The 26,075-nt window shown below is 37.2% G+C and overlaps 2 protein-coding genes across 22 annotated transcripts in view; both read right to left on the bottom strand.

Moving 5' to 3' along the window:
* Miro (mitochondrial Rho GTPase) overlaps positions 1-26,075 on the bottom strand; it is a 637,534-nt gene that overhangs the window by 447,276 nt on the left and 164,183 nt on the right. The window lies entirely within an intron of this gene.
* Positions 833-26,075, bottom strand: part of LOC141406088 (F-box/LRR-repeat protein fbxl-1) — a 134,822-nt gene continuing 109,579 nt past the window's right edge. For all 21 annotated transcript variants that reach the window (XM_073991145.1, XM_073991142.1, XM_073991138.1 and 18 more), the window contains 8 exons: positions 24,198-24,314; positions 23,880-23,963; positions 23,722-23,816; positions 23,463-23,640; positions 7,308-7,496; positions 6,943-7,236; positions 6,660-6,872; positions 833-5,139 (listed from right to left, as the gene is read on the bottom strand). In XM_073991145.1, coding sequence (XP_073847246.1) covers positions 5,032-5,139; positions 6,660-6,872; positions 6,943-7,236; positions 7,308-7,496; positions 23,463-23,640; positions 23,722-23,816; positions 23,880-23,963; positions 24,198-24,314 — 1,278 coding nt within the window. In that variant the 3' untranslated portion in view covers positions 833-5,031. The remainder of the gene's footprint in view (positions 5,140-6,659; positions 6,873-6,942; positions 7,237-7,307; positions 7,497-23,462; positions 23,641-23,721; positions 23,817-23,879; positions 23,964-24,197; positions 24,315-26,075) is intronic.

Below are 26,075 nucleotides of genomic sequence, written 5' to 3'. Positions count from 1 at the left end.
CATTTTAAATTCAATCGCCACTTTTAACTTTATGTTAACCGGAACGCTATAAATCTGTTCGGTAAATCCAAACTATAACAAAAGAAGACTTATAATAATGTGGGTTAGTTTTGTAGAAAATTTACCATATTTTTAATCAATTCAATTTTTACAAAAATTTGCAACAGTAACTTTACTAAATTTTATGTTTTTGGACATAAAAGGCCTCCGCAAGGATATTCAAGTACAAAAAAGTCACACTTTACCTGAAATATCCTTCAAAAAAGCAAAAATATTGTGCCTTAAGACATTCGATTATGAATTTTACCTAGACTCTGAACGCCATCTACCCTTAAATGAGGGAACTAGTTCAAATATATATTTTGTTTCATGTAAATTATTCTTAAATATTTTCTATCAAATAAATTAATGCACTTGTTTCTGTCATATTTGCTGTAAATAAACGATTTTACTCATTTTTGAAGAGTGTTCGAATATGAGTTTTACATACAGTCTGTGAAAAATAAGAATATTAAGAACTTTATTATATATAAACACAAATGATAATTTTAATTGAAACTTAATCTACTTCCTCCTTTTCCTCTGCATTTTATACATCATCGAAATGGTTTCTTATGTTGCCTTCCCATTACTAGTTCAGGTTTCGACATAGACTCCAACTCCATTACCGGAAAAATGTTTGCAACTTTAATTTGATTTTTTTTTTTATAACAAATTCTTCCAAATGTATACACTCCTGTTTGTTTTTTGAAGAAATGTGTCGCTGCTTTTAGGGATCAACCAGCTGGTTGTTTTTTTTTTCTTTTTTTTTGTAGGGATCTCTAAAGCAATTGGAGTGCATTTTTCATAACACCGTGTGGACTGCATCGAAGGATGTAGTGAAATCATAACTCTACATTGCACCACTTCCAATTTTCTTGCTGGGATATTGTAAAAACATAAATACAGGCATGTCACAGATTCCGATCGGAATGGTTTCAATTCCGTAATTTCATTTCGATCGTTTTTGTTTTAGTTTCTTCAGATTCCGATCGATTTTGTGAAATCGGAAAACTTCATTATTTACTTTAAATATGAAATTAAATGTAAATTTGTTAATAAAACAACATATTTATTATTTCTAAGTGTTTTAAAGTGGAAAATTAGAAAAAAAAAATAAAATACAATTCCGTTTGCAAAATCAATAGTGGTTTCATTGCAAAAAATTTTTTGTTTTTCGTTTTCTAAATAAGCTAAATACGGAATTAATTCCACTTTCGATCGGAATTCGTTTCGGTGACATGCCTGATAATTACGTTAATTTTGTCTGACACAACGGTAAATAAGAGGCATGGAAGTCTGGCTTAAGTCATTACTGGCAAAACATTAAAAAGGGCCGAGCTAAATTCGAACTAGGTTGCCCTTTTCCTTTTAGTATTTTACAAGAATTAACTTAAGCAAGAAAGCAAGCCACTTATGTACCTAGGCCTTTATTCTTTAAAAAAATTACATCCATATTCCCCCTCTGTGTGCTCCGGAGTTCCATACACATCCAACCAATATGCTACGATAGTTTCGCTGGTGGTTAATCAGCTCCTCAGGCATATTAGATGTGAGAGTAGACAAAGGTAAATGTGAAAATTACATGTGGTGCTGATCATGTCAACTCAGTATTCAAAGTTGAAAGCCGTAAAGATTTTATGTCTGTTGCAGAACCCGCAAGAAGCTACTAATTTTTATTACGATAAATTATAAGTCCATATTTACATTAGGCAATTTTCCTTGCGGCAATTGTCAGTTTGTTGGAGAGAGAGAGGTGAGGTATATGGTAACCCTTTGCCTCTCAACACCCTCTCTCACCGACAAACTGTCAATTGTCGCAAGGAAAATTGGCTAATCTAAATATGGACTAATATCGAAAAAAGTAATTTCTTTTTTATACCCTACACCACAATGTGGAAAGGGTATAAGTTTGTTTTTCCGAAAAGTCATGTAAAACCACGAAATATTCGTCGTAGACCCACCATGTGGTACACCAAAATTTATATCTCGCCGAGATAAAACGAATTTGAGATGTGTTTCCGTCCGTCTAATAAAAATTGTAATCCAACTCCAGGCCGCAATTACGGACCGATCGTCACGAAATTTTGTATGGAAGTCGGGTTCAGATCAGAATAGACCCCTATAGTTATGGGTGAAATGGACAAAAAAAACCGATTACCGATTTTGTAGCAGCTCTGTATATCGCAATTATAGTCTGATCGGCGAGAAATTTTGAGCAGAGTTTGGGTTTTCCGCAGAAACTTGCAGTTTAACATGGACCAAAATTTTGTGTGAAAATTGCTAAAATTTAAAGTATAATGACTATATCTTTATTTCAGGAAGATTTTGCAAAATTATCGGATAGTATTTCGTCACCTGAAATACCCAAAGACGGAACCCTCAAAGGGTTACGTTGAGGGTTGCGTGTTTGGGCATTTCATATGACGATTTAGTGGCTGAAATTGGGAAAAATATCCAAATTTAATTTTTGGTCCAAATTTTAAATTCTGGGGCATATTCTTAGAAATTAGGAAGACGAAACTTAAAAATCAACTCTTGACCTCTCCTCCGATGCAAATTTATCAATAGTAAATGATGCAAAAATAACAATTTATTATATCAATAACATAAGTGTCGCAATCATATGAAATAAATTCCATGGAAAACTAGTACCAGAGGAAGTGGTATAGGGTATCACATGATCGGCACCGTCCGACTATAGACCTCTCATACTTGTTTATATATGATTTTTATACGCGTTTTCGGGACGACCCGAATCTCACTCGACCAACGACAGTCACGTCTGCCCATTCCGAAGCGGCATGACAAACAACAACCCTGGTTGACACCCTAGCATGCCAACTGCCAAGCATTGCCTTCATAGGGTTAAAGAAATCCAATACCTCCAGGTGCATTAATTAATCCTCAATTCATCTCTACGACGAGCGCCATAGAATAAGACATTCAGGGTAGGAGGTACGGGGTGATAAGCCACCACGTACCTATCGATGTTTTGAAAGTTTCCTGTGATTTACTAATTGTATTTGAACGGAGCTTAGTAGCCAAGTCTTGCAGAGTCCATGTCGCGGTTGATCTCAGTCCCCCTCAGTCTCCACTTCTAAAAGTGCATCAATCTCAATATCCCTGGCCATCACAAATATGGACACTGGCAACAAAATAGCAGCTCAAACTCTGGGGTTGGAGACAAACGGACTTTGCTAAGGGTGGGGACGACACTCCGCAACTGGACCATATAAACGACAGCCTAAACAGATATAGAGCACGCTACTCCTCAACCTAATTGAGGAATGTATCCCCCTTACTTTCAAGGAGGAGAGTATCCTGGTTCACATTTGGGAGAATAGATCGCTGACTGAAGAGAATGAAGCCATGGATACGACTATTTTTTTAATTTCTGATCATTTTTACACTTATAAATTTCTCAAAAAATTCTAATTCTAGAACCTGCAGGTTCTGGAACAGAGCAATATTCTTTATAGTTTTCATTTCACATTTTCAAAGAACAAGAATTTAGCCTCAGATATAAATAGAAATTAGACGAGCACAATTGTGTCTTTATAGACAGTCCGAAGGGAGTCTTTCTAGACGAGCTGAAGTCCATAATAGGGTGTTTATAAACAAGCATTGTCGGCAGCTCAAAAAGAGAAAACAAGAACTAAGCCCCCGATATACAATTTATAGAAATTATTCACAGAATCTAAAATCTTTGTTTTGCACTTAGTTCAGTAATAAAGCATTTTGAAATCACTTCATATTTCAAACAAGTTTCGTTTAAGCTGTTTTTTCTGGCTCTCTTCTGGTGCTGTGGTTTCAATGAAAAAAATTGGGGTGGGTGGTTTTTGGATATGAAATTATTAAATATATTTTCATAATCTAATTCGTTGTTAGGAATAGGGTTAATATTTTCTTTTCTTTTTTAAAATTTAAAATACAAAGAAAATAAACAAAAAAAAAAACTAATAAAAAAATAATTTACAAAATTTATAAAATTAAAAAAACACATCGAATTAAAAACAAACGTCACAATTTCGTTTTCCTTTTTTTGAAATCCAACTAAATTTTTATAGTTGTCGTGGTTGATAAAAGAAAAATGAAAAATGAAAAAATACATATGTATGTATGTGTATATAACATAAGTTTTTTTGTTGTTAATTATTATTACAGCTTGCCTAAAAAAAATTAAAATCTAAAATATTTATATGTATATGTATGTATGTAGTATGTATATTATTTTCTTCTTTTTTTCGTTATCACTAAAAAAATTCTTATAAATGTTAAACATTCTTTTTTCAATTTTTTTTTTCTGGTTTCGTATATATAAAAAATTGCTGTTTTTTACGTGTTTTGGTTTATACTTTTTTGTTTTTTTTTTTCAAAAAACAGAAAAACACAAAATTTTTAAAATATTTTGATTTTTTTTTTAAAGAGAGAGGAGTGAGTGAGTGAGTGGGGGGAAGTGGGTTTGTAGTTGAGGTTGTTAGTAGGATTTCGAATAATTCGTTTATCGTTTCTTATCTTGAGAATTACAATTTTATCCAATTTCTTCTTTTATCGATATTTTTTGTTTTACATTTCATTGCTATTTTTGTTGTTGTTGTTTGTTTTTGCACAAGTATAGCCACAAATAAATTAGTAAATAACTGTTTTTGTTGTAATTAATTAATATCAAGAAAACAAACACATTGTTGTATTGCTAAAGTAAAATCTAAAAATCCTTTTCAATTTACTACGCTGTTGTTGATGTTGTAGTTGCTCGTGGAGGTTGTAGTTGTTGTAGTTATGATTTCCATAGTTGTTCTCCTTGTCCTTTTTTCTTTCATTTGTCTGCCAAACTCAAATATTTAATTTATAAATAGCAGCGAAAACATGTACCAATAAAAGCGATGCTACCAATATCGTCAAGATAATCAGGATAATTGTCGAAAAGATATACCATCAGTCCGTGGGGCCTTTGCACAGTAGCTTTCGTGCAAAGCCAATGGCCGAATCTCACAAAATCTCACAGCATCGACAATAACGTGGTCGTTGTCCAGTGGTAACTGGTGGCGGTGTAACTGGGGCAAAGTACGCATGAACTTTTATATTTGGTAAATGTTGCTGTGAAGAGACGAAAACCAAAAAGAAGAAGAAATAAGAGAATTAGTTTTAAAAACAGAAGAGGAAAACGTCTATAAAAGGGCTAAAAGCGGGGTTAATAGACAAGCAGGAGGGAGTCTTTGTAAAAGAGAAGGGAGAAGTTTGTATGGAATAGCAAAATGGTGTCTTTATAGACGAGCCAGAGGGAGACTTTATAGACAACTTGAAGAGATTCTTTGTAGCCGACCTGAATCGAACAAAAGCTAGGCTTTACGGACGAGCTGAAGCAAGTCTTTACGGACGAGCTTAAGCAAGTCTTTACGGACGAGCTTAAGCTTGTCTCTCTATAGACGAGCTGGAGTTAGTCTTTATAACGAGATGAGTTCGTCTATAAAGACGTACCTTGAGCTCGTCTATAAAGACGACCTTGTGCTCGTCTATAAAGACGACCTTGAGCTCGTCTATAAAGACGACCTTGAGCACGACCCTGAGCTCGTCTATAAAGACGACCTTGAGCACGACCCTGAGCTCGTCTATAAAGACGACCCTGAGCTCGTCTATAAAGACGACCTTGAGCTCGTCTAGAAAAGACGACATTGAGCTCGTCTAGAAAAGACGACCTTGAGCTCGTCTATAAAGACGACCTTGAGCTCGTCTATAAAGACGACCTTGAGCTCGTCTATAAAGACGACCTTGAGCTCGTCTATAAAGACGACCTTGAGCTCGTCTATAAAGACGACCTTGAGCTCGTCTATAAAGACGAACTTGAGCTCGTCTATAAAGACGACCTTGAGCTCGTCTATAGAGACGACCTTGAGCTCGTCTATAAAGACGACCTTGAGCTCGTCTATAAAGACGACCTTGAGCTCGTCTATAAAGACGACCTTGAGCTCGTCTATAAAGACGACCTTGAGCTCGTCTATAAAGACGACCTTGAGCTCGTCTATAAAGACGACCTTGAGCTCGTCTATAAAGACGACCTTGAGCTCGTCTATAAAGACGACCTTGAGCTCGTCTATAAAGACGACCTTGAGCTCGTCTATAAAGACGACCTTGAGCTCGTCTATAAAGACGACCTTGAGCTCGTCTATAAAGACGACCTTGAGCTCGTCTATAAAGACGACCTTGAGCTCGTCTATAAAGACGACCTTGAGCTCGTCTATAAACCTTGAGCTCGTATATAAAGGATACCTTGAGCTCGTCTATAAAGACGACCTTGAGCTCGTCTATACCTTCAACTGGAGGTTTTTGTTGAACCCGCTTAAAAGGCGTATAGATACGGGCCGCGAGTTGGTACACATATAACTGGAAGGCTAAAGCTTCAATGAAGTAAACAAGTGGAAGGTGAGATCGGAAAGCGCGGTATTCCAAATTGGAGAAATATAGAGGAATGGAAAGCTTTTCTTAGTTCGGCTTATTGTGCAAATGTTCTGTAGAGGACCAACTAAGCAAGTACGTAAGCAGGTAAGTAGACGAGTTGGTGTAGCCTTTTTTTGGGGGGTTGAAGGGAAAATGAACAAAGAAGCAAAAGTGGCCATTACCTTTAGTTTGCGTATTGCTGCTCTTGTAATTAATTGGCAGTCAAATAGCTCAATTCTTTGTAGATTATGACAAGATACTAAATGCTCTAATGTACGATCAGTGATTAAAGGACAATTATCCAATTCGAGGACGGATAAACTTTCCGCTGCACAACTACCGGCTGCCAGTTGGCGTATACCATCATCTGTTATCAGTTCACAATGAGATAGAAACTGTGGAGAAAAGGAAGAAGCAAATAAGATGGTAAATAAAAACTTAAAAAATAGATACACTTTTACTCACCAATTTCTCTAAACTTGGACAACCGGTGGCCAAGTGTGCCAGCGTTAAATCGGTTATTTGATTGCACTCCTCCAAATCCATACGTTCCAAATATTTACAATTTTTACCCAATGCCTGAAAACCTAAATCGGTGAAATTACGACAACCGGATACCTCCAGGGTATTCAAATATGGATTATTTTGTGAGAGTGCCATCAGTGATAGATCGGTCAGTTCGGCACATTTGGATACGCACAGCTTTTGTAGATTGTGACAATTGCTTGCTATTTGTCGTATCGATGAATCGGTAATGGTCTGAAAGAAGGAGAAGGAGGACGAGATGTTAATTAGTAGTTGCTAAAAGCTGAGGAAATGTTGTTGCTTACCTCACAGCTGTGTAAATTGAGCACCATCAGATTGGGACAGTATTTAGCCAAACACGATATGGCATTGTCATTAACCTGCTTACAACCTTTGCTGCAGAATTTACGCAAATGCTTACAACCACGTGCTAAAGCTTCGACACCATTTTCTGTTATTAAATGACACCATGATATATTGATTTCTTGAAGATTCTGAAAAGAGAGAAAGAGAAAAATTTTAGATTATTAAACAAATATTAATTGTATTTTATAGGATCGTATGCTGCATAATTCAACCGCACTACGAAAGAGTGTCTCAAGGGCCAATAAAAACTCCATTCTCAGTCGAAGAAGGTGTATGTGAAGAAGGCGGTACATTTATATGGGTGTTATACTAAAGGTGAGCCTATGTTAGGAATTAAGTTAATTTCCCAATACATGTATAATTGGCTTGAAATGGCTTTCTTTGTATTGAATGTAAATAAATTGAAATTTCATGCATGGAGATATTTTCTTCTTGAAAATCGGGACCTATAATGGCAATGTTTTACGAATTCAAAAGTACAGCCATATCGATTGGAAAATATTGTTAAATTCGTATAGGAAGCTATAGGAGAAGTCTCCTCTTGCCTTTTCTGAAACGTTCGTGGGGAATAGTTTTTAAATGTTTAGCACGATGATGAAGATTTCGTATAATTTCCACAGGTCAACGGACATCAACATCAATGTTCCTGGTCTAGAGACAGTTCACCTACAAAATTTCATACCTCACGATCCCCTCAAATTCCAAGATATCAGGCAATCTGTTTGCAAGATATCAAAGTACCACTATAAGAAAGCTTAAACCAAAATATTCAGCAGAATGGAAGAACGATTGTAGAAAATTCAGCTCTAGGATCCAACAATCACCATAAAACTTTTTTACGGCCTTCCGACTCGTCTATAAAAGACGACCTTCCGACTCGTCTATAAAAGACGACCTTCCGACTCGTCTATAAAAGACGACCTTCCGACTCGTCTATAAAAGACGACCTTCCGACTCGTCTATAAAAGACGACCTTCCGACTCGTCTATAAAAGACGACCTTCCGGCTCGTCTATAAAAGACGACCTTCCGGCTCGTCTATAAAAGACGACCTTCCGGCTCGTCTATAAAAGACGACCTTCCGGCTCGTCTATAAAAGACGACCTTCCGGCTCGTCTATAAAAGACGACCTTCCGGCTCGTCTATAAAAGACGACCTTCCGGCTCGTCTCTAAAAGACGACCTTCCGGCTCGTCTATAAAAAACGACCTTCCGGATCGTCTATAAAAGACGACCTACCGGCTCGTCTATAAAAGACGACCTTCAGCTCGTCTATAAAAGACGTCTATAAAAGGCGACCTTCAGCTCGTCTATAAAAGACGACCTTCAGCTCGTCTATAGAAGACGTCTATAAAAGGCGACCTTCAGCTCGTCTATAAAAGGCGACCTTCAGCTCGTCTATAAAAGGCGACCTTCAGCTCGTCTATAAAAGACGACCTTCAGCTCGTCTATAAAAGACGTCTATAAAAGGCGACCTTCAGCTCGTCTATAAAAGGCGACCTTCAGCTCGTCTATAAAATACGACCTTCAGCTCGTCTATAAAAGACGACCTTCAGCTCGTCTATAAAAGACGACCTTCAGCTCGTCTATAAAAGACGACCTTCAGCTCGTCTATAAAAGACGACCTTCCGGCTCGTCTATAAAAGACGACCTTCAGCTCGTCTATAAAAGACGACCTTCCGGCTCGTCTATAAAAGACGACCTTCCGGATCGTCTATAAAAGACGACCTTCCGGCTCGTCTATAAAAGACGACCTTCCGGATCGTCTATAAAAGACGACCTTCCGGCTCGTCTATAAAAGACGACCTTCCGGATCGTCTATAAAAGACGACCTTCCGGCTCGTCTATAAAAGACGACCTTCCGGATCGTCTATAAAAGACGACCATCCGGCTCGTCTATAAAAGACGACCTTCCGGCTCGTCTATAAAAGACGACCTTCCGGCTCGTCTATAAAAGACGACCTTCCGGCTCGTCTATAAGGACTCTCTCCGGCTCGTCTATAAAGACTCCCTCCGGCTCGTCTATAAAGACTCTCACCGGCTCGTCTATAAAAGACGACCTACCGGCTCGTCTATAAAAGACGACGTTCCGGCTCGTCTATAAAAGACGACCTTCCGGCTCGTCTATAAAAGACGACCTTCCGGCTCGTCTATAAAAGCCGACCTTCCGGCTCGTCTATAAAAGACGACCTTCCGGCTCGTCTATAAAAGACGACCTTCCGGCTCGTCTATAAAAGACGACCTTCCGGCTCGTCTATAAAAGACGACCTTCCGGCTCGTCTATAAAAGACGACCTTCCGGCTCGTCTATAAAAGACGACCTTCCGGCTCGTCTATAAAAGACGACCTTCCGGCTCGTCTATAAAAGACGACCTTCCGGCTCGTCTATAAAAGACGACCTTCCGGCTCGTCTGTAAAGAACGACCTTCCGGCTCGTCAATAAAATACGACCTTCCGGCTCGTCTATAAAAGAGGACCTTCCGGCTCGTCTATAAAAGACGTCATTCAGATCGTCTATAAAAGACGTCATTCAGCTCGTCTATAAAAGGCGACCTTTAGCTCGTCTATAAAAGACGACCTTCAGCTCGTCTATAAAAGACGACTTTCAGCTCGTCTATAAAAGACGACTTTCAGCTCGTCTATAAAAGACGACCTTCAGCTCGTCTATAAAAGACGACTTTCAGCTCGTCTATAAAAGACGACCTTCAGCTCGTCTATAAAAGACGACCTTCAGCTCGTCTATAAAAGACGACCTTCAGCTCGTCTATAAAAGACGACCTTCAGCTCGTCTATAAAAGACGACCATCAGCTCGTCTATAAAAGACGACCATCAGCTCGTCTATAATAGACGACCTTCAGCTCGTCTATAAAAGACGACCTTCAGCTCGTCTATAAAAGACGACTTTCAGCTCGTCTATAAAAGACGACCTTCAGCTCGTCTATAAAAGACGACCTTCAGCTCGTCTACAAAGACTCCCTTCAACTCGTCTACAAAGATTCCCTTCAACTCGTCTACAAAGATTCCCTTCAAGTCGTCTACAAAGATTCCCTTCAGCTCGTCTATAAAGACTTCCTTCAGCTCGTCTATAAAGACTCCCTTCAGCTCGTCTACAAAGACTCCCTTCAGCTCGTCTACAAAGACTCCCTTCAGCTCGTCTATAAAGACTCCCTTCAGCTAGTCTATAAAGACGCTCTTCAGCTAGTCTATAAAGACGCTCTTCAGCTCGTCCATAAAGACTCCCTTCAGCTCGTCCATATAGACTTCCTTCAGCTCGTCTATAAAAGACGACCTTCAGCTCGTCTATAAAGACTCCCTTCAACTCGTCTATAAAGACTCCCTTCAGCTCGTCTATAAAGACTCCCTTCAAGTCGTCTACAAAGATTCCCTTCAGCTCGTCTATAAAGACTTCCTTCAGCTCGTCTATAAAGACTTCCTTCAGCTCGTCTATAAAGACTCCCTTCAGCTCGTCTATAAAGACTTCCTTCAGCTCGTCTATATAGACTTCCTTCAGCTCGTCTATATAGACTTCCTTCAGCTCGTCTTTATACACTCCCTTCAGCTCGTCTAGAAAGACTCTCTTCAGTTCGCTTATAAAAATTCCATTCAGTCCCTCTATAAAGACTCACTTCAACTCGTTTATGAGGACTTCTTTGTGTTCGGTTTTTTTTTAAATCATAAGTTAATTTTCATCATCAACATTTAATTAGCTTCTAAAATGAAGATTGACCTCCTTAAAAAATAATACCCGTCGTGACACAGCATCCACTTATTTTCATTGATAAAACGAATCTTGAAATGAAACTGCCAAAAAAGGAAAACAAAGTGGGTAGATGATGAATTGAACAGCTGATTTTGTGGGGTAGTAATGGCTACTCTCACTCTCTTCCCCATAACAAAGACAAAATGAATTTGTTTTTCTCATTTATTTTTCCCCGTTCATTTGGTTGTTTTATAATAAAAAAGTGATAGACAGCAGAAAAAAACAGTGGACGGCAACAGTGAAATGTTTACAAACACAGTCATATGGAAGTACAATGGTATAAGAAAGAAGAGAACTACAACAACTAAAAATGGGCCAATGTAAAACAAACTCTCTCCCTCTTTGGCCCCACAAACCAATTTCCCAACACAACAAAGTTCAAAACATAATTTTTGTTCACCCAATAAAGGAAAGCAATGCAAAAAAGAAAGACAAGTCGAAGGTAAAGGGCATTATAATGAGTGTGTGTGGGCCGAGTTGAAAACAAGTGAGAGAAAGTGCTGTAAATGGGGGTAGTGAACGAATGAATAGGTTGGGGAAGGTTATTGAAATTTACTCTGTTGTGCTCCCTCCACTGTTGTGGATAAAATGTTGACCTCGCCATTATTTAACACACACAATCACATACAAACTTTTTATTCACAAAGTTTGTCTCTTTCTCATTTAGTGGGCTTTTGAATTGCTCCCCTTATTTATGGAGAAATAATGAAAATGGGGGACACATTACATATCAAAGGATTCCAGCATACCAAACAAACTAATGCACGACTGCACTTGGCCAAAGTAGGCCAACTACAAATACACACTAACGCACACACACACGCTGTTCATTATCAAAAAGAGATATATATATACAAATAAAGAAATGTAGTGAAAAAAAATAAGGACATCAAAGCAACAAAAATAGCACACTTGGCCAAAGTAATGAACAGAACAAATGACAATAGCCACAAACAAAAACAAAACTTACGCTCTTGAGACATATTTTGAAATGAGACGAGAGAGTTATATATGTATTTCTCTTGTCTCATAAAAAAGAAAATTGGTACTTGTCCGCTCATTTAGGCCTCAATGCATTTCATATTTGTTGCTTCACATTTGAGGGGATGAAATATGTAGAAGATGAAATAGACCCGGAAAGGGGGCTTGTTTTTGTTTTTCTTCTTGACTTTTCGTTTTTATTTTTTCATTTCTCATCCAAGGTTTGTTTATATTGCAAAAATGAGTGAAGAAGAATAAAACAAAAACAACAATTCAGCCAAACAAAGACAGATTGCAAAAAATGCTGTTTGTTGTTGCTGTTGTTGCTTCAAAACACCATTATAATATAGACAGCAACAATAACAGCAACAATAAAAACTTACAATTACAAAATGAAAATTCGACCCTATTGCAGCGATGCAAGAACGAACCACAACACAACAGTGAAAGCGACGAAGAAAAAAAAATCAATGGCAATTTTCTTAATCACTTTGTTGCAATTTAATGAAAATTGTTAGGCGTAGGGGAGGAATGCGATTTATTGAAAAAGAAATTAATCGGCATATTTTGGATCAGAAAAAAAGTTGAAAATTATAAAATTAACAAGAAAAAGAGAATTTCTTAATACATTAACCAAGGAAAAATAAAGAGTGGGCCTTGCCGACAGTTACATATCCTCAGCTTATGTCGACAGATATATACCCTCAGCCTCGGACTTAAAGAAAAGAAGCAAACACAATACTTCTGACGTCTATAAGGTTTTTCTTTGAGTTTTTGGGTCAATTTCTCAGGAATTGTACCGTCTTAACCATGGTAGAACAAACCAGGTATAGTAAGTACTACAACAAATACAAATCAACAACAACCACATAGGAATTTGTTTTTGTTTGTAACGTTAGTATCAAAGATAAATGTAAACAAAATAAGGAAATTTCTATAAATTATTGAAATTTAAGAAACTAATATTTTTTCACATTTGATTGAATATTTTGGAAAACATGAATGAATGTTTCTATATCATTCCACTAAATGCATTATTTCTCGCAGAAAGTATAATTCTTGCAAATAGGTTTGAGGTCGCTGGAAATTCATTGAAAAGGGAGAAGCAGTTTCAATCTCTTGTTTTTGAAATCAAAAAACAAATGTTTATTAGGGCTTTATTTTTCAAACTTATGAAAATACCACACCATATTAACAAATGTTCTACCGCCTCTATAAGCGGTGTTTTAGTATGCGGGACGTCGTTCGGACTTGGAGGAGGTTTCATGTCATTTATATGAAGTAGTCTTTATGGGAAATGGTTTTTTTCTGATGAATATATTAGCTTTGTTCCTTTACTTTTTTAATGGTAAGAGTGGTAAAAGAGAAAAGTGTCAAAATTGCTCTCTCGTGAACATTTTTACCAGAAAAGTAAAGGAACGGAAAAATGGTAGATCTGGCAGCAATGTCAAAAAGAAACATAAAAAATCAATTTTCGTCTTTTATTTCACAGTTTTTAATTTAGTTTTGTCAGCGTTCGACTTTTTCTTCTGTTTTTCGTCCATTTTCTTCTTCATTGTGAAATAATCGTCAAACAAAAGTCGAAAAATAATTCTGCCATTTTTTACCTGCAGAAATTTGACTGGTAGCCTGTGGTAGAAGAGAAAGCCATTTTCGCTCTCTCTCCTCTCTCACTCTCTTAAAAATTGCTTCCAGTTTTGCCACTTTTCGGGGTTAAGGAACGCTTTGCAGGTTAAAAATGGTAAAAATGGTAACCTCAGGTAAGTAAAGGAACACAGCTATTTTTTCTTAAAAAAAAAAAAATATATATCCCTAATATACATCGAACGTAGAAATAAATATAAAAAAACATGTCGTATGGAATTTGACACTAACATTAAAGCCCAGTTCAGTCAGCTGGGTATTGCCGCTACCTTTTCTTATTCTACCATGCGTCTTAACTAGGGCCTCATACTCTACATGTTGCAAAAAATTTAAAAACGATCCCAGGTGAGTCCTTGAACTGTACTCTTTCCAAACTTTGTGTGGGACGTACTAGAATGAGAAGTCTGAAGGTTATCTTACGTACTATCCAATTTAGTTGGTACGAGAGGCTTTTTTTGGGAGAATTGGGGCCATTATCATAGAAAGTATTGACTTTCTTCCGAAATAAGTAAGAAAGTATCAGTCAGCCGTTCTGACGGAGATATCAGCCACTGACCAAAAAAGAAAAAGAAAAAACAACAATACCAAACAAAACACACGGTGGTTCAGAAATGGATTTTCCTGGCCAAAAATCAAAATTTTGTTTTGTAAAAGATATTTAATTTCTATATGGGATTTGATAGTAAACATATTGAAACTAAGAAAACCAAAAAATTAGGTCAAAATATTGAAAGGTGTGGGCGTGGGGCGCCCCTAAAGACGAACATTTTCCCTATTTTTGGGAAATAGGTAATTTTTGCAAATTTCTGGAGAAAGAAGTAGCTATTTCTTGGAAACTACAACAGATATTGTGTTCATTGTTTTTTTTTTTTGTAAGTTAGGTAGGATTGTGGCCTTTAAAAATAGTTTTAATAAATTACCGTAGCGTTTACACAACATGAGCTATTTTATTTTTCCTCAGGTACTAGAAATTCCAAATTTGGTGGACTAGAACTTTTGTGGAACAACATGGAGCAACATACGAGCTACATAAGTTTCATGAAAATCCAAGAAGTATTTTTTTTTAATTTTTGAAAAAAATTAATGTAAAACATTTTTATAAAATTTTGAAAAAAATCGATTTTTTAGTTTTTTTTTTGTAATTTTATAGTTACTTACTCCAGAAAAAAATTGTACCGTGGTAAAAGAACAACCGCTTGAACAACCTACTGAAAAAAGAATCAATACGATGCGAGAGGAGCTCTTAAACTTCACTTTTTCAGTGTTTTGTGTGGGAGGCACCCGAAGCAGTGGACCGATATAGTCCATATTCCAACCTGATACATGAAATAATACGATGGACGAAATAATACGATGTGCAAAGTCTGTACCAATCAGAAACTCCCTGCGAGAATTATTTTGCGGATTTACCATTTTGGTTAGTGCCGTCAGGGTTTCTGGGTTTCTTGGAACTTTTAGGCCAATATCACAGGAAATATGGACTTGCGCAAGAAAAAAATTGTACCGTCGTAACGGGAGCCGCAAGGACAACCTACTGAAGAAAATTTCAAAACAATCCGACGGGTGCTCTTAAAATTCACTTTATCCGAATTTTATGTGGGAGGTACCCGAAGGAGTGGACCGATATAGTCCATATTCGAATTATACGATGTGCAAAGGTTGGACCAAATCGATTGTTCCATTCGAGAGTTATCGTTCACACCATTTTACAAAACAATTTTGAACTTTTGTGGTGGAGGTACCCGAAGGAGTGGACCGATATGGCCCATCTTCGAACTTTAACTAAGTTTGGACAAAATATTAATTACCCAAAATTTGGGTTGAATCGGTTGATCCGTTCGAGACTTATCGAGCGCACCATCCAAACAGACAGACAGAGGGACGGTCATAGCTAAACCGACTCCAAATTGTCTGAAACTAATTTCGTCCAAACATACTTGGGGTCTAAACCCGATGAGTCACATTTTTATTCTATCAAAGTGTATATACCCTCGTTAGCCTAAAGGCTGAGCGTATAAAAGAATTGAATTCCATTGGAAATTCGAATTATTTCGTTTGTAATTCGAATTTTTTCATATTTAATTTGAATTTTTCTATTTGCAAATCGTAGTTTTTTATTTGGAATTTCAAATGAAACAAGTAAGCCAAGGCTATAGTCGGACGGGGCCGACCATGCAATACCCTACACCTTTACCCTTGGGAATTAGCTTTCCACATATCAACATTTCTAACAAAATAATTGTTTCGCTTTATTGCAATTTTCATCAGGGGGAAGGTCAGTAGTTCTATTTTCATATGTAGTATACTTTGCCGGTATATGCCCTCCAGGAAATATAATATAGACCAAAAATATTTTTTTTGTATTTTTCATACAAAAGTAATGGTCCATTTCACCCGCTAAATAATATAAGATCATCATCCAAAATTATAGGCATCTTCCTCAACCTAACTCCCAACCTCGTGCAAAATTTCGTGATTATTGGGCTATAATTGCGACCTCTAGTGTGTTTATCATTACACTACAAACAAAAAACAGGGTATATTAGGCTGTAACTCTGTTATCTTATTATGTACACCAACACAATTGACATCAATAGAAAGGTCAAGCGCTCGTCTTCCAAGTATAGCTTACTTGCCCGGAATGTCTCTTCCAAGAATAAAGATTTAAGCTGTATACTAAAATTTTTCACAATTTTCACACAAAAGTTTTGGTCCATTTAACCCTCTAAATATTATCTGATCGCCATCTCCAATTGCAAGCTACTTCTTCGTCATATAATCTTACCTTACTTAAAATTTCTAGGCGATCTGACTTTTATTGCGACCTACAGAACATCTACAAAATCGGATAAAAATTATGTTTTTGGTCCATTTTACCAGCTAAATATTTCACGATAATCACCAATGTGATGTGAAACCGACCTCCTTACCAAATTTCGTGACGATCGGTTCGTAATTTCGGCCTGGAGTTTGATTACAATTTATAATGGACAGACGGACACACGGACGGACACACATCTCAAAATCGCTTTATCTCGCCGAGATATGAAGTATACCACATTGGGGGTCTCCGACGAATATTTCGCGGTGTTACATGAATTTTTACCAAAACAAACTTATAATACCCTTTCCACATAGTGGTGTAGGGTATAAAATTCAAATTAAAAATGGAAAACTTCGAATTACAAATTAAATAATTCGAATTACAAATGAACAAATTACAATTACAAATGGAATTATTCGAATTTCAAATGGAATTCTCAAATTACAAATGGAATAATTCGTATTCCAAATGAAATTCTCAAATTACAAATGAAATAATTCTAAATTCAATTGGAATTCTTAAATTACAAATGAAATGTTTCGAATTACAACTGAAATTATTCGAATTACATGTGAAAATGGTTTATATCCAATAAAACGATGTGTAAATTGTAGATCAATCAGAAACTCTTTGCGAGAGTTATCTTGCGAATTTACCATTTTAGTCGTCAAGGTTTCTTGGGGCTTTTAGGCCATTATCTCAGGAAGTATGAACTTGCCCCTGAAAAAATTGTACCGCCGTAAAGGGTGCTGCAAGGGCATTCTACCGAAAAACAAGTACAAATCAGCCTGTGCAAATTGAATCACTTTTTTCACAACAAACTTATGTAATTAGGGGGTTTCAAAATTTTGGTCGTATGAACCGACAAAAATGTTGATTAGGATTAAACTTCAAAAATTTTGCGGAAAAGGTACTTAAAGGAATGGACCGGCATAGACCATGGGGGTGCCATAGGGGGTTTTCACACCCTTCGGGCTGTTTTCTGAAGAAGTATGGACTTGCCCCTGAAACAACTTTTACCATCGTAATTGAGGCAGCGAATGTAAGTTGCTTCAACAAAAATCAAAGTGATTCAATAGCAGGTCTTAAAGTGAACTTACCCAAAATGTTGTGTGGAAGGTACGGGATGGAGAGGACAAATATAGTCCATATTCGAACCTGATCTATATCTGGTAGATAATATGAGAATGTGTAAAGTATGGACCAAATCGGTCACTCCCATCAATAGTTATCGTGCGCACAATTTTTCCGAATATTTTTTAACTTTTGTGGGGTAGGTACCTGAAGGAGTGGACCGATATGGCTTATCTACGAACTTAAAGTAAGTTTGGAACAATATTACGAAGGCCAAATTTTGGCCTGAATCGGCATTTCCGTGTCATAGGGTTTGCTTTTCAACTTTCAGACTATTTTTTCAGGAAGTATTGGCTTGCCCCTCAGGAAACTTGTACCTTCGTATAGGGGACAGTGAATACAAGATGTTACAACAAAAACCAAGGCGATTCGAGAGCAGGTCCTAAACTGAACTTTTCCGAAATTTTGTGTGGGAGGTACTCGAAGGAGTTTACCGATTTAGTCCATATGGGAACCTCATCTAAGTCTGGTAGAAATTTCATAACGTGCAAAGTATGGACCAAATCGGTTACTCCCTTCAAGAGTTATCGTAAGCACAAATTTTCCGAACATTTTCGAACTTTTGTGGGGGAGGTACCGGAAGGAGTGGACCGATATAATCCATCTTTGAACTTGAACTAAGTTTGGACAAAATATTACGAAAGCCAAATTTTGGACCGAATCGGCAGATCCGTTCGAGAGTTATCTTGCGCTCCAACCACTACACACGGTGTCATAGGGTTTTTTGTAACTTTCAGGCCATTATCTCAGGAAGTATGGACTTGCCCCTAATGAAACTTACAGCGTCGTATAGAGGGCAGCGAATACAACTTGCGTAAACAAAAATCAAAGCGATTCGAGACCAGGTCCTAAACTGAACTTTTCCGAGATTTTGTGTGGGAGGTACCCGAAGGAGTGGACCGATTGTGTCCATATTGGAACCTCATCTAAGTTTGGTAGAAATTACACGATGTGCAAAGTATGGACCAAATCAGTTATTCCCTACCAGAGTTATCGTGCGCACAAGTTTTGGGACAATTTTTGAACATTTGTGGGGGAGGTACCTGAAGGAGTGGACCTATATTGCCCATCTTCGAACTTAAATCGAATCTGGACAAAATATTTCGATACCCAAAATTTGAACCGAATCGTGCGCACCAGCCTGCCAGACAGACAGACAGACGGACTGACATTATTATATCTACTCAAAATTGTCTGAAACGGATATCGTACAAACATACTTGGGGTCTAAAACCATTATTTCGATGAGGCACATTTTTGGTCGTATCAAAGTGTAAATACCCTCTTTAGCCTAAAGGCTGAGGGTATAAAAATCACAATGATTTGAGAGGAGCTCTTAAACTTCGCGAGCAATCGTGCCCACAATTTTAGTGAATATTTTTGAACATTTGTGGGGGAGGTACCGAAATGAGACCATCTTCGAATTTGAACTAAGTTTGGACAAAATATTACGAATGCCAAATTTTGGAACGAATCGGTTGCTTCGTTCGAGTGTTAACGTGCGCACAGGCCAGACAGACGGACAGGCTTGCATTGCTCCAAAATTGTCTGAGTCCAAATTGTCTGAAACAGATTTGTCCAAACATACATACTTTGGGTCTAAACCTATTATTTCGATGAGGCACGTTTTTTGGTCTATCAAAGTGTATATGTATACCCTCTTTAGCTTAAAGGCTGAGAAGGGTTTTTGTGACATTTTCTGGCCCATCAATCAGGATCACAAGAACTATCTTCGGTATAAATTTCAAAATTTTCCTGGAACAGTTCCCAAACTGCACTCATGCGAAATTTTGAATTTTTATGGTTGAGGTATCAGAAGGAGTATTGACTTACTAGACCATCTCCGAACTTTATCTAAGTTTGGAAGAAATATTACGTTGAACAAAGTTTGAATCAATTCGGTTACTCTCTTCAAGACCAGCCAGACAGACGGTCTTAACATGTGTGGGGTCTAAAATCTTTACTTCAATCAGCCTTTTGTACAAGGGTACGTATGAGGTTTATTTCTGATACAAATGTAATTAATCATACGCTCCTGGTACATTATACTAATACGGGAGGAAATACTCGGGTACGAATGAACAATATGGGCGTTGTTCTGATCATATTTATTTCTTTAGGTCTAACTGTCGAGGCAATGGAATGAGTCCAATAGACTTCTCGGTGGTGAAAACCATGGTAATTAAAATAATTTGATCCAGAGATTAAAGATTTTCGGAGATATCACACTGCCTTGGGGAAATCCCTTCGACATCTTATTTTTGAATTCAGCAAACGACCGGCATCCAAACATATAAGCTTTGTTCCTTTACGTTAAAGTTTCTTAAAGTTTTACCACTTTTACCATTATTAACTCGGAAAGCGTACCTTAACCGCAAAAAGTAGTAAAACTTGAAGCAAAATTTAAAAGAGAGCATGCCAAAATTCGTTATGTAAAAAGTGGTAAATCTGTCCAACTGCTGATTTGACATTTATTTGACAAACAAGGCAAAAGAAAACAACGCGCACTGTCAAAGCAAAATTAAAAGAAATAAAAGAAATAAAATAAGAGAGTTATCGTGCACTCCAGCCTCTACACATGGTGCCGTAGAGGTTTTTTCCTCTTTTCAGGCCATTTTCTCAGGAGGTATGGACTTGCACCTGAAAAAACTTGTACCGTCTCAATGGTGGCAGCAAATACAAGTTGTTACAACAAAAATCAAAGGTATTCAAGAGGAGGTCTTAAATTGCACTTTTCCGAAAATTTGTGAGGGAGGTACCCCAAGGAATGGACCGATATAGTCCATATTATAACCTGATCTATATCTGGTAAAAATATTACGATGTGTAAGGTATAGACCAAATCGGTTACTGCCTTCAAGAGTTATCGTTCACACCATTTTACAGGAAATTTTTGAACTTCTGTGGGGGAGGTACCCGAAGGAGTGGACCTAGTGGACCATCTTCGAACTTAGACTAAGTTTGCACAAAATATTACGATACCCAAAATTTGGTTCGAATCAGCCCTCCAGACAGGCAGACAATCGGACGGACAAACACATGAACACTGTTTGGAAGTCTGGAAAATGGGCAGGGTGGTCTCACAGCGGAAGCCAGGCAAGGATGCCAGCAAAAGTGAATCGTACAGACTGATTTCGCTTTTGTTGCACGTGGCAAAGACCCCTGAGGCCTTAGTCCTCGCCAATATCTGGAATAGCTATCAAGTTGCGATCATCAGCATGGATTCCGAAAGCAGCACAGCACGACAATAGCGCTGCACGCCATCTCCACATATGTATATTTGTCAAGGACTCAACAAGAGACGGCCGTGTTATAGAACAGTGATGGTGTCGCTTGACTTATCACAAGCTTTTGATACAGTCAGGCACTCCAGGCTGTTTGAGGACACTGAGCCGACAACCCTCCGATTAAGCTTGAAACGTTGAATAGTCAACTATATGTGTGGACGCCAGTCGTACATACGTGGATTTCAGGAACAAGAAGTCCAAATCGCGTAAAGTGAAACAGGAAGTTCCCCAAGGTGGGGTGATATCTCCGGAACTGTTTAACATCTACCTCTCCTGTATTCCGCCCCCTCCAGACGGCATCGAGATCGTAACGTAGGCGGATGATTGCACGATCCTGGCGTCAGGTACCTTCCATGATGACATCTGCGAGAGACTGAACTCCTATTTAACCGATCTTACCACCTTTTTCCACGCGAGGAATATGTAAATTTCCGCCACAAAATCTACACCCACTCTGTTCACCACATAGACGGCGCAGTTTTGAAGAGAATTGATTATCATGGTCGACGGTGGCAGAATTCCGACCTCAAACTGTCCCAAAATTTGAGGGGTCACATTCGACACTACTTTCAAGTCGTGCGCTCACGCCACAGCTATCTGCGACAAACTGAAAAGTAGGAACATGGTCATTAAGTCCCTAGCCGGCAGCACTTGGGGTGCATATAATGAAACCTTGTTGACCACATATAACGCGATAGGTCGGTCTGTGGTAAGCTATGTGGCTGCAGTTTGGTCCCCGGGATTATGTGATACGAATTGGAAAAAGATTCAAACCTGTCAGAATGCCGCCCTGAGAACAGCAACAGGGTGCCTCCGCAAGTCTTCAGTGGAGCATATGCATGAGGAGGCAAAGATTCTACCAGTAAAGCAACACAATGATATGCTTTCGTTGCAGTACTTGCTTGGATGTTACCGTGAGAGCCATCCCAATCACCATCTGCTGGCTAGACCCAACACATTCAGGTATATCAGGAAGGATATTCATGCTCTAGGGAGGGATGTCCAACAATATAGGAGAGAACCCCTAAATCAACAGGCATATCAAGCAGATTTAAATAGTATTCACACGGATGTAGTTGCTAAGGCCATAAGCAAATATAGTGTGATTAAAGTCCTCGGAGTACATCCCCCATCTATCGCAGCTGAGGAGCGTCAGCTGCCACGACAAACCAGAGTAGTTTTGGCTCACCTACGCTCGGGATATTGCAGACGCCTAAATTCTTATTGTGCGGAAATCGACCGCGCCGTGCAAGACATCTGCCCAGTATGCGGCATGGGCCCGCACGACACAAAACACCTTTTCATCTGCCCCGCGAGACCTACTCATCTAACTGCAGTGGGTCTGTGGTTACATCCCATCGAAGCTGTCATTTTCCTGGAACTGGAGACAGACCCAGAGCCAGATTGAACAGAAGAACGAACATACAAACATAATAATAAACACTATTACAACAGCAATCGGACGGACGGACTTTGCTAAATCGACTACAAATTGTCTTAACGGTTTTCGTCCAAATGTAAAACCATTATTTCGATGAGGCACATTTTAACCGTAGGAACCATCATTAGTCTAAAGACTAAGGGTATAAAAATATTGTACCGCTGAGAGATGTCCTTAAACCAGGGACGAGCTGTCTTTGCAAAGAAGTATAGTGAGGGCGCCCACTGAGTTGTTTTTGCATTTGCTTCTCTCTCTCACGTACAGTGTACGTGTAAATAAACAAACGATGAATATCATGTGGTTGTTGTTTTTTTCACCCATGCATACACATATGCTGTAGTATTGATGGAAATATTATGTGCGACGCTGCCTTAAACTGACCTTTGCAAAAAATTTTATTTATTTTTGGTACAAGAAATATTACGATGTACGAAGTTTGGACTAAATCGGATTTTTTTTTTTCGATTCAATTAACATGCGGTGGATCGTCCATCTTCGAAATTGATCTAAGATTGGACAAAATCGGTTGATACGTTGGAGAGTTATCGCGTTTTACTTACGAAAGCAGGCGAGATTATACTTATAGTGTTTTACAGAAATATTCTTCGAAAAGTTCATGGACCACGAGTTGTGCGAGTTTTTAGCCATGTTGTGAATGTGTTCCAGCTAAAAAGATACATATTTATATACGAACCCAATGAGTGGAAGATGTGACCTCAAAATTTGATACCAATTGGAGGAGCGAAGAAAACCTAAATGTTTGGATGTCTATTCTACGATCGACTTCTAAAGCAGAAGTTCTGTTAAAAACATCTAAGTAAGCTATTTCGCACGAATATGCCTCAAGGGGATTATATATTTAGCTGAAGGAAATACTGAAGGAAATATTACGCCTATGCGCACATGCAAACCATTGCTTTACGGTGTCAACTAAGTTAGCAAACCTGAAAGGGACCTTTCATAATAACTTGGCGTCTTTTGGTATTTTTTAAACATACAAATCTTTGTACTTTCTAAATACTTACCGGACAACCATCCGAAATATATTTTAAACTATTATCGGTTATATTAGAACATGATTCTAAATTAAGGGAGGCTAATTTTGAACAATGGCGACTTATCGATTCGGTCGATATATCTGTTATTCTATTGCATTCCGATAAATCCAACTGTTCTATGTTGTGGCAGTAGTCGGCTAAAGTTCTGCAAGAGAGAAAGAACAAAACAAAATAACAAAAAATTAGTAAAAAAATAAATATATATATAAAAGACCGTTTGACTTACTGTATTGATTGATCGCCCACAGATTTGCAACCACGCAGCGATAAAAATTTCAAAAATCCTCCACAGCGTTGGGATATATTCTCTATGACGGGACCCTGCAAAAACGGAAAATTCAATTTAATATCGAGTTGAAGTGGATAGCGTATTTAGGCAATCACCTCAATATCACGTTGAAAATCAAATAGATTGACTTTCTGCCAGCAGGATCCATCTAATGCTAAGATATTCCAATATTTGGAGACCTGCAAGAAAACAAATTACAATTAAAATAAGGATTTGAATGGGAAGTAGACAACTTTTTACAAATTAATGAACAAGGGATATAAGAATAAGAGATTTTTGGAAAAAGTCTGGAGAAGAATTTACGTAATTTAAAGTTTTTTTGAGAATTCTCACAAAAAACTACTTTTATAAATAGTAAGATTAATATTTATAAGAAAAAATTCTGATTTGTTTCTTTAAAAATTTTGCCTTACTTGTGCACATCTGCATAATGAAACCACATCCAAATATGAAAATATACGTAATAGTATTTCCTTTGGCAGTTGTTTAATAAGTTCATCATCGTTATCGTTTGTATTGAGGAATGTTTGCTGCAAGGAAGAAGAAGAAAGAAGACGGTCATTGATCAGCAATGTAAAAGTAATCGAAAGACAGAATTGTAGTTGTTATCTAAAATATTAATAAAATAAATAAAACAAATTAATACATCATAAATTGGGTGACGACGGTGAGTGAGTGGTGTTTGATAGGTGTAGCTGCTGCAAGATGTGAAAATATTGAAAACTTTCTTAGCTTGTTTGATTTATTGTGAAAGTAAAAAGATTATCGATAACTTTCAAGTCTTCTTCAAATAGTGCCAATTTCAAAATAATAATTTCAGTAAATTTTTCTTAAAAATTTCGTTTTTTATTTTCAATGTGAATTAAAACAAGGTATTTTTTTAAATAAAATTTTATAAAGTAATGTTTGGATTTTGAAAATTATTTATACACAGTTTTGGTAGCAATTTTTTTGATTTATGGCCATGGCAAATTTTTTAATTTTTTCATTTAAAATTTTTAATATCACGAAATATTAAATATTGTTTTGGTGTTTAATATTTTTAAGATGATTTTGAAACATAATTTTGATCGCAATAATTATGTCTGTAATTTAAGTTATTTAAAAATATATATTTTGTAATGTTGAAATTATATAATTATGAATTTTCGGAAATAGTATTTTAATTTCGAAATGTTGTCAATTTTTATGCGTTTTCATATATAATATGGAAAAGAAATCTGAGCTGAATTCTAAAATTTTCAAAAAAAAAAAAAAAAAAAAAAAACAATTACAACAATTACAAAAATTATAAATAAATAGCACTGTGAACACAAATTCTGGGGCAGAGATAAGTCCTTTTGGAGATGAAAGCCCTTGGTGAGTATATTAAGAATCCCAATGGACAGGACAGATATGGCGTGATGAAGTTTTTGCTAGATACCCTGTAAGGCATCAGGAATTACCGTTATATCTCTTTTCACTGTTGTTTTAGCTTATTTTTGAGATGACATGTCTTCAGTCGAACTTCGCACTTCGACCTTCTAACTGCTTTCTTCAATGCCCATTTCGTCTTTTATTTTAGGAGCCACTATAAAAGTACCACAAGATGACGTTTTTCTGCGCGAAATTTTTGCAGAACATTTCGAAGCTGAAAAAGTCATCTTATGGTACTTTTATAGCGGCTCTTAATATAAAGGACGAAAAGGACATTGAAGGAAGCGAGTTAGAAGGTCGATGTGCTTTACGAAAATAATCCTCATTCGATTCGACTGAAGACATGTCATCTCAAAAATAAGCTAAAGCAAACGTGAACAAAGATATAACGCTAATTCCTGAAGGCTTACAGGGTCTCTAGCAACAACTTCATCACGGCATAACGCGGAAGTTCGACTCACGGCGGATCTGTCCTTCGGGGTTCTTAATATACTCACCAAGGCCTTTCTTCCCCAAGAGGAGTTTTCCGTGCCCCAGACTTTCACCTCCATTTTATTGCACAGTGTAGTAAATAAATAAATAAATGATATAGTAAATGAAGTAATAAAACAAAATTTTCGATATTAAATATTAAAATGTGGAAAATTCAGATATTGAAATATTTAGAAAAATGCTTTTTTAAGGTTAAAATTGTATTGCAATTTTTTTAAATAATATTAAGTTTCGACAAAGATTATTAAAATTTATTCTTAGGATTTCGAACAAATACTTGTACAGTATCGAACTTTGAAAATTTGTTTAAATATATTTTAATTTAATATGCATTATGTAATAAACTAAAATTATGCCTGGATTTTTTTTGACAATTTTTGAAT

This window comes from Musca autumnalis, unplaced genomic scaffold, assembly GCF_047663935.1.
Source record: "Musca autumnalis isolate F117 unplaced genomic scaffold, ASM4766393v1 scaffold_5, whole genome shotgun sequence".
NCBI classification, from domain to species: Eukaryota; Metazoa; Arthropoda; class Insecta; order Diptera; family Muscidae; genus Musca; species Musca autumnalis.
The sequence above is the reverse complement of the archived record's forward strand: the minus strand, read 5'-3'. Positions and strand labels throughout refer to the sequence as shown.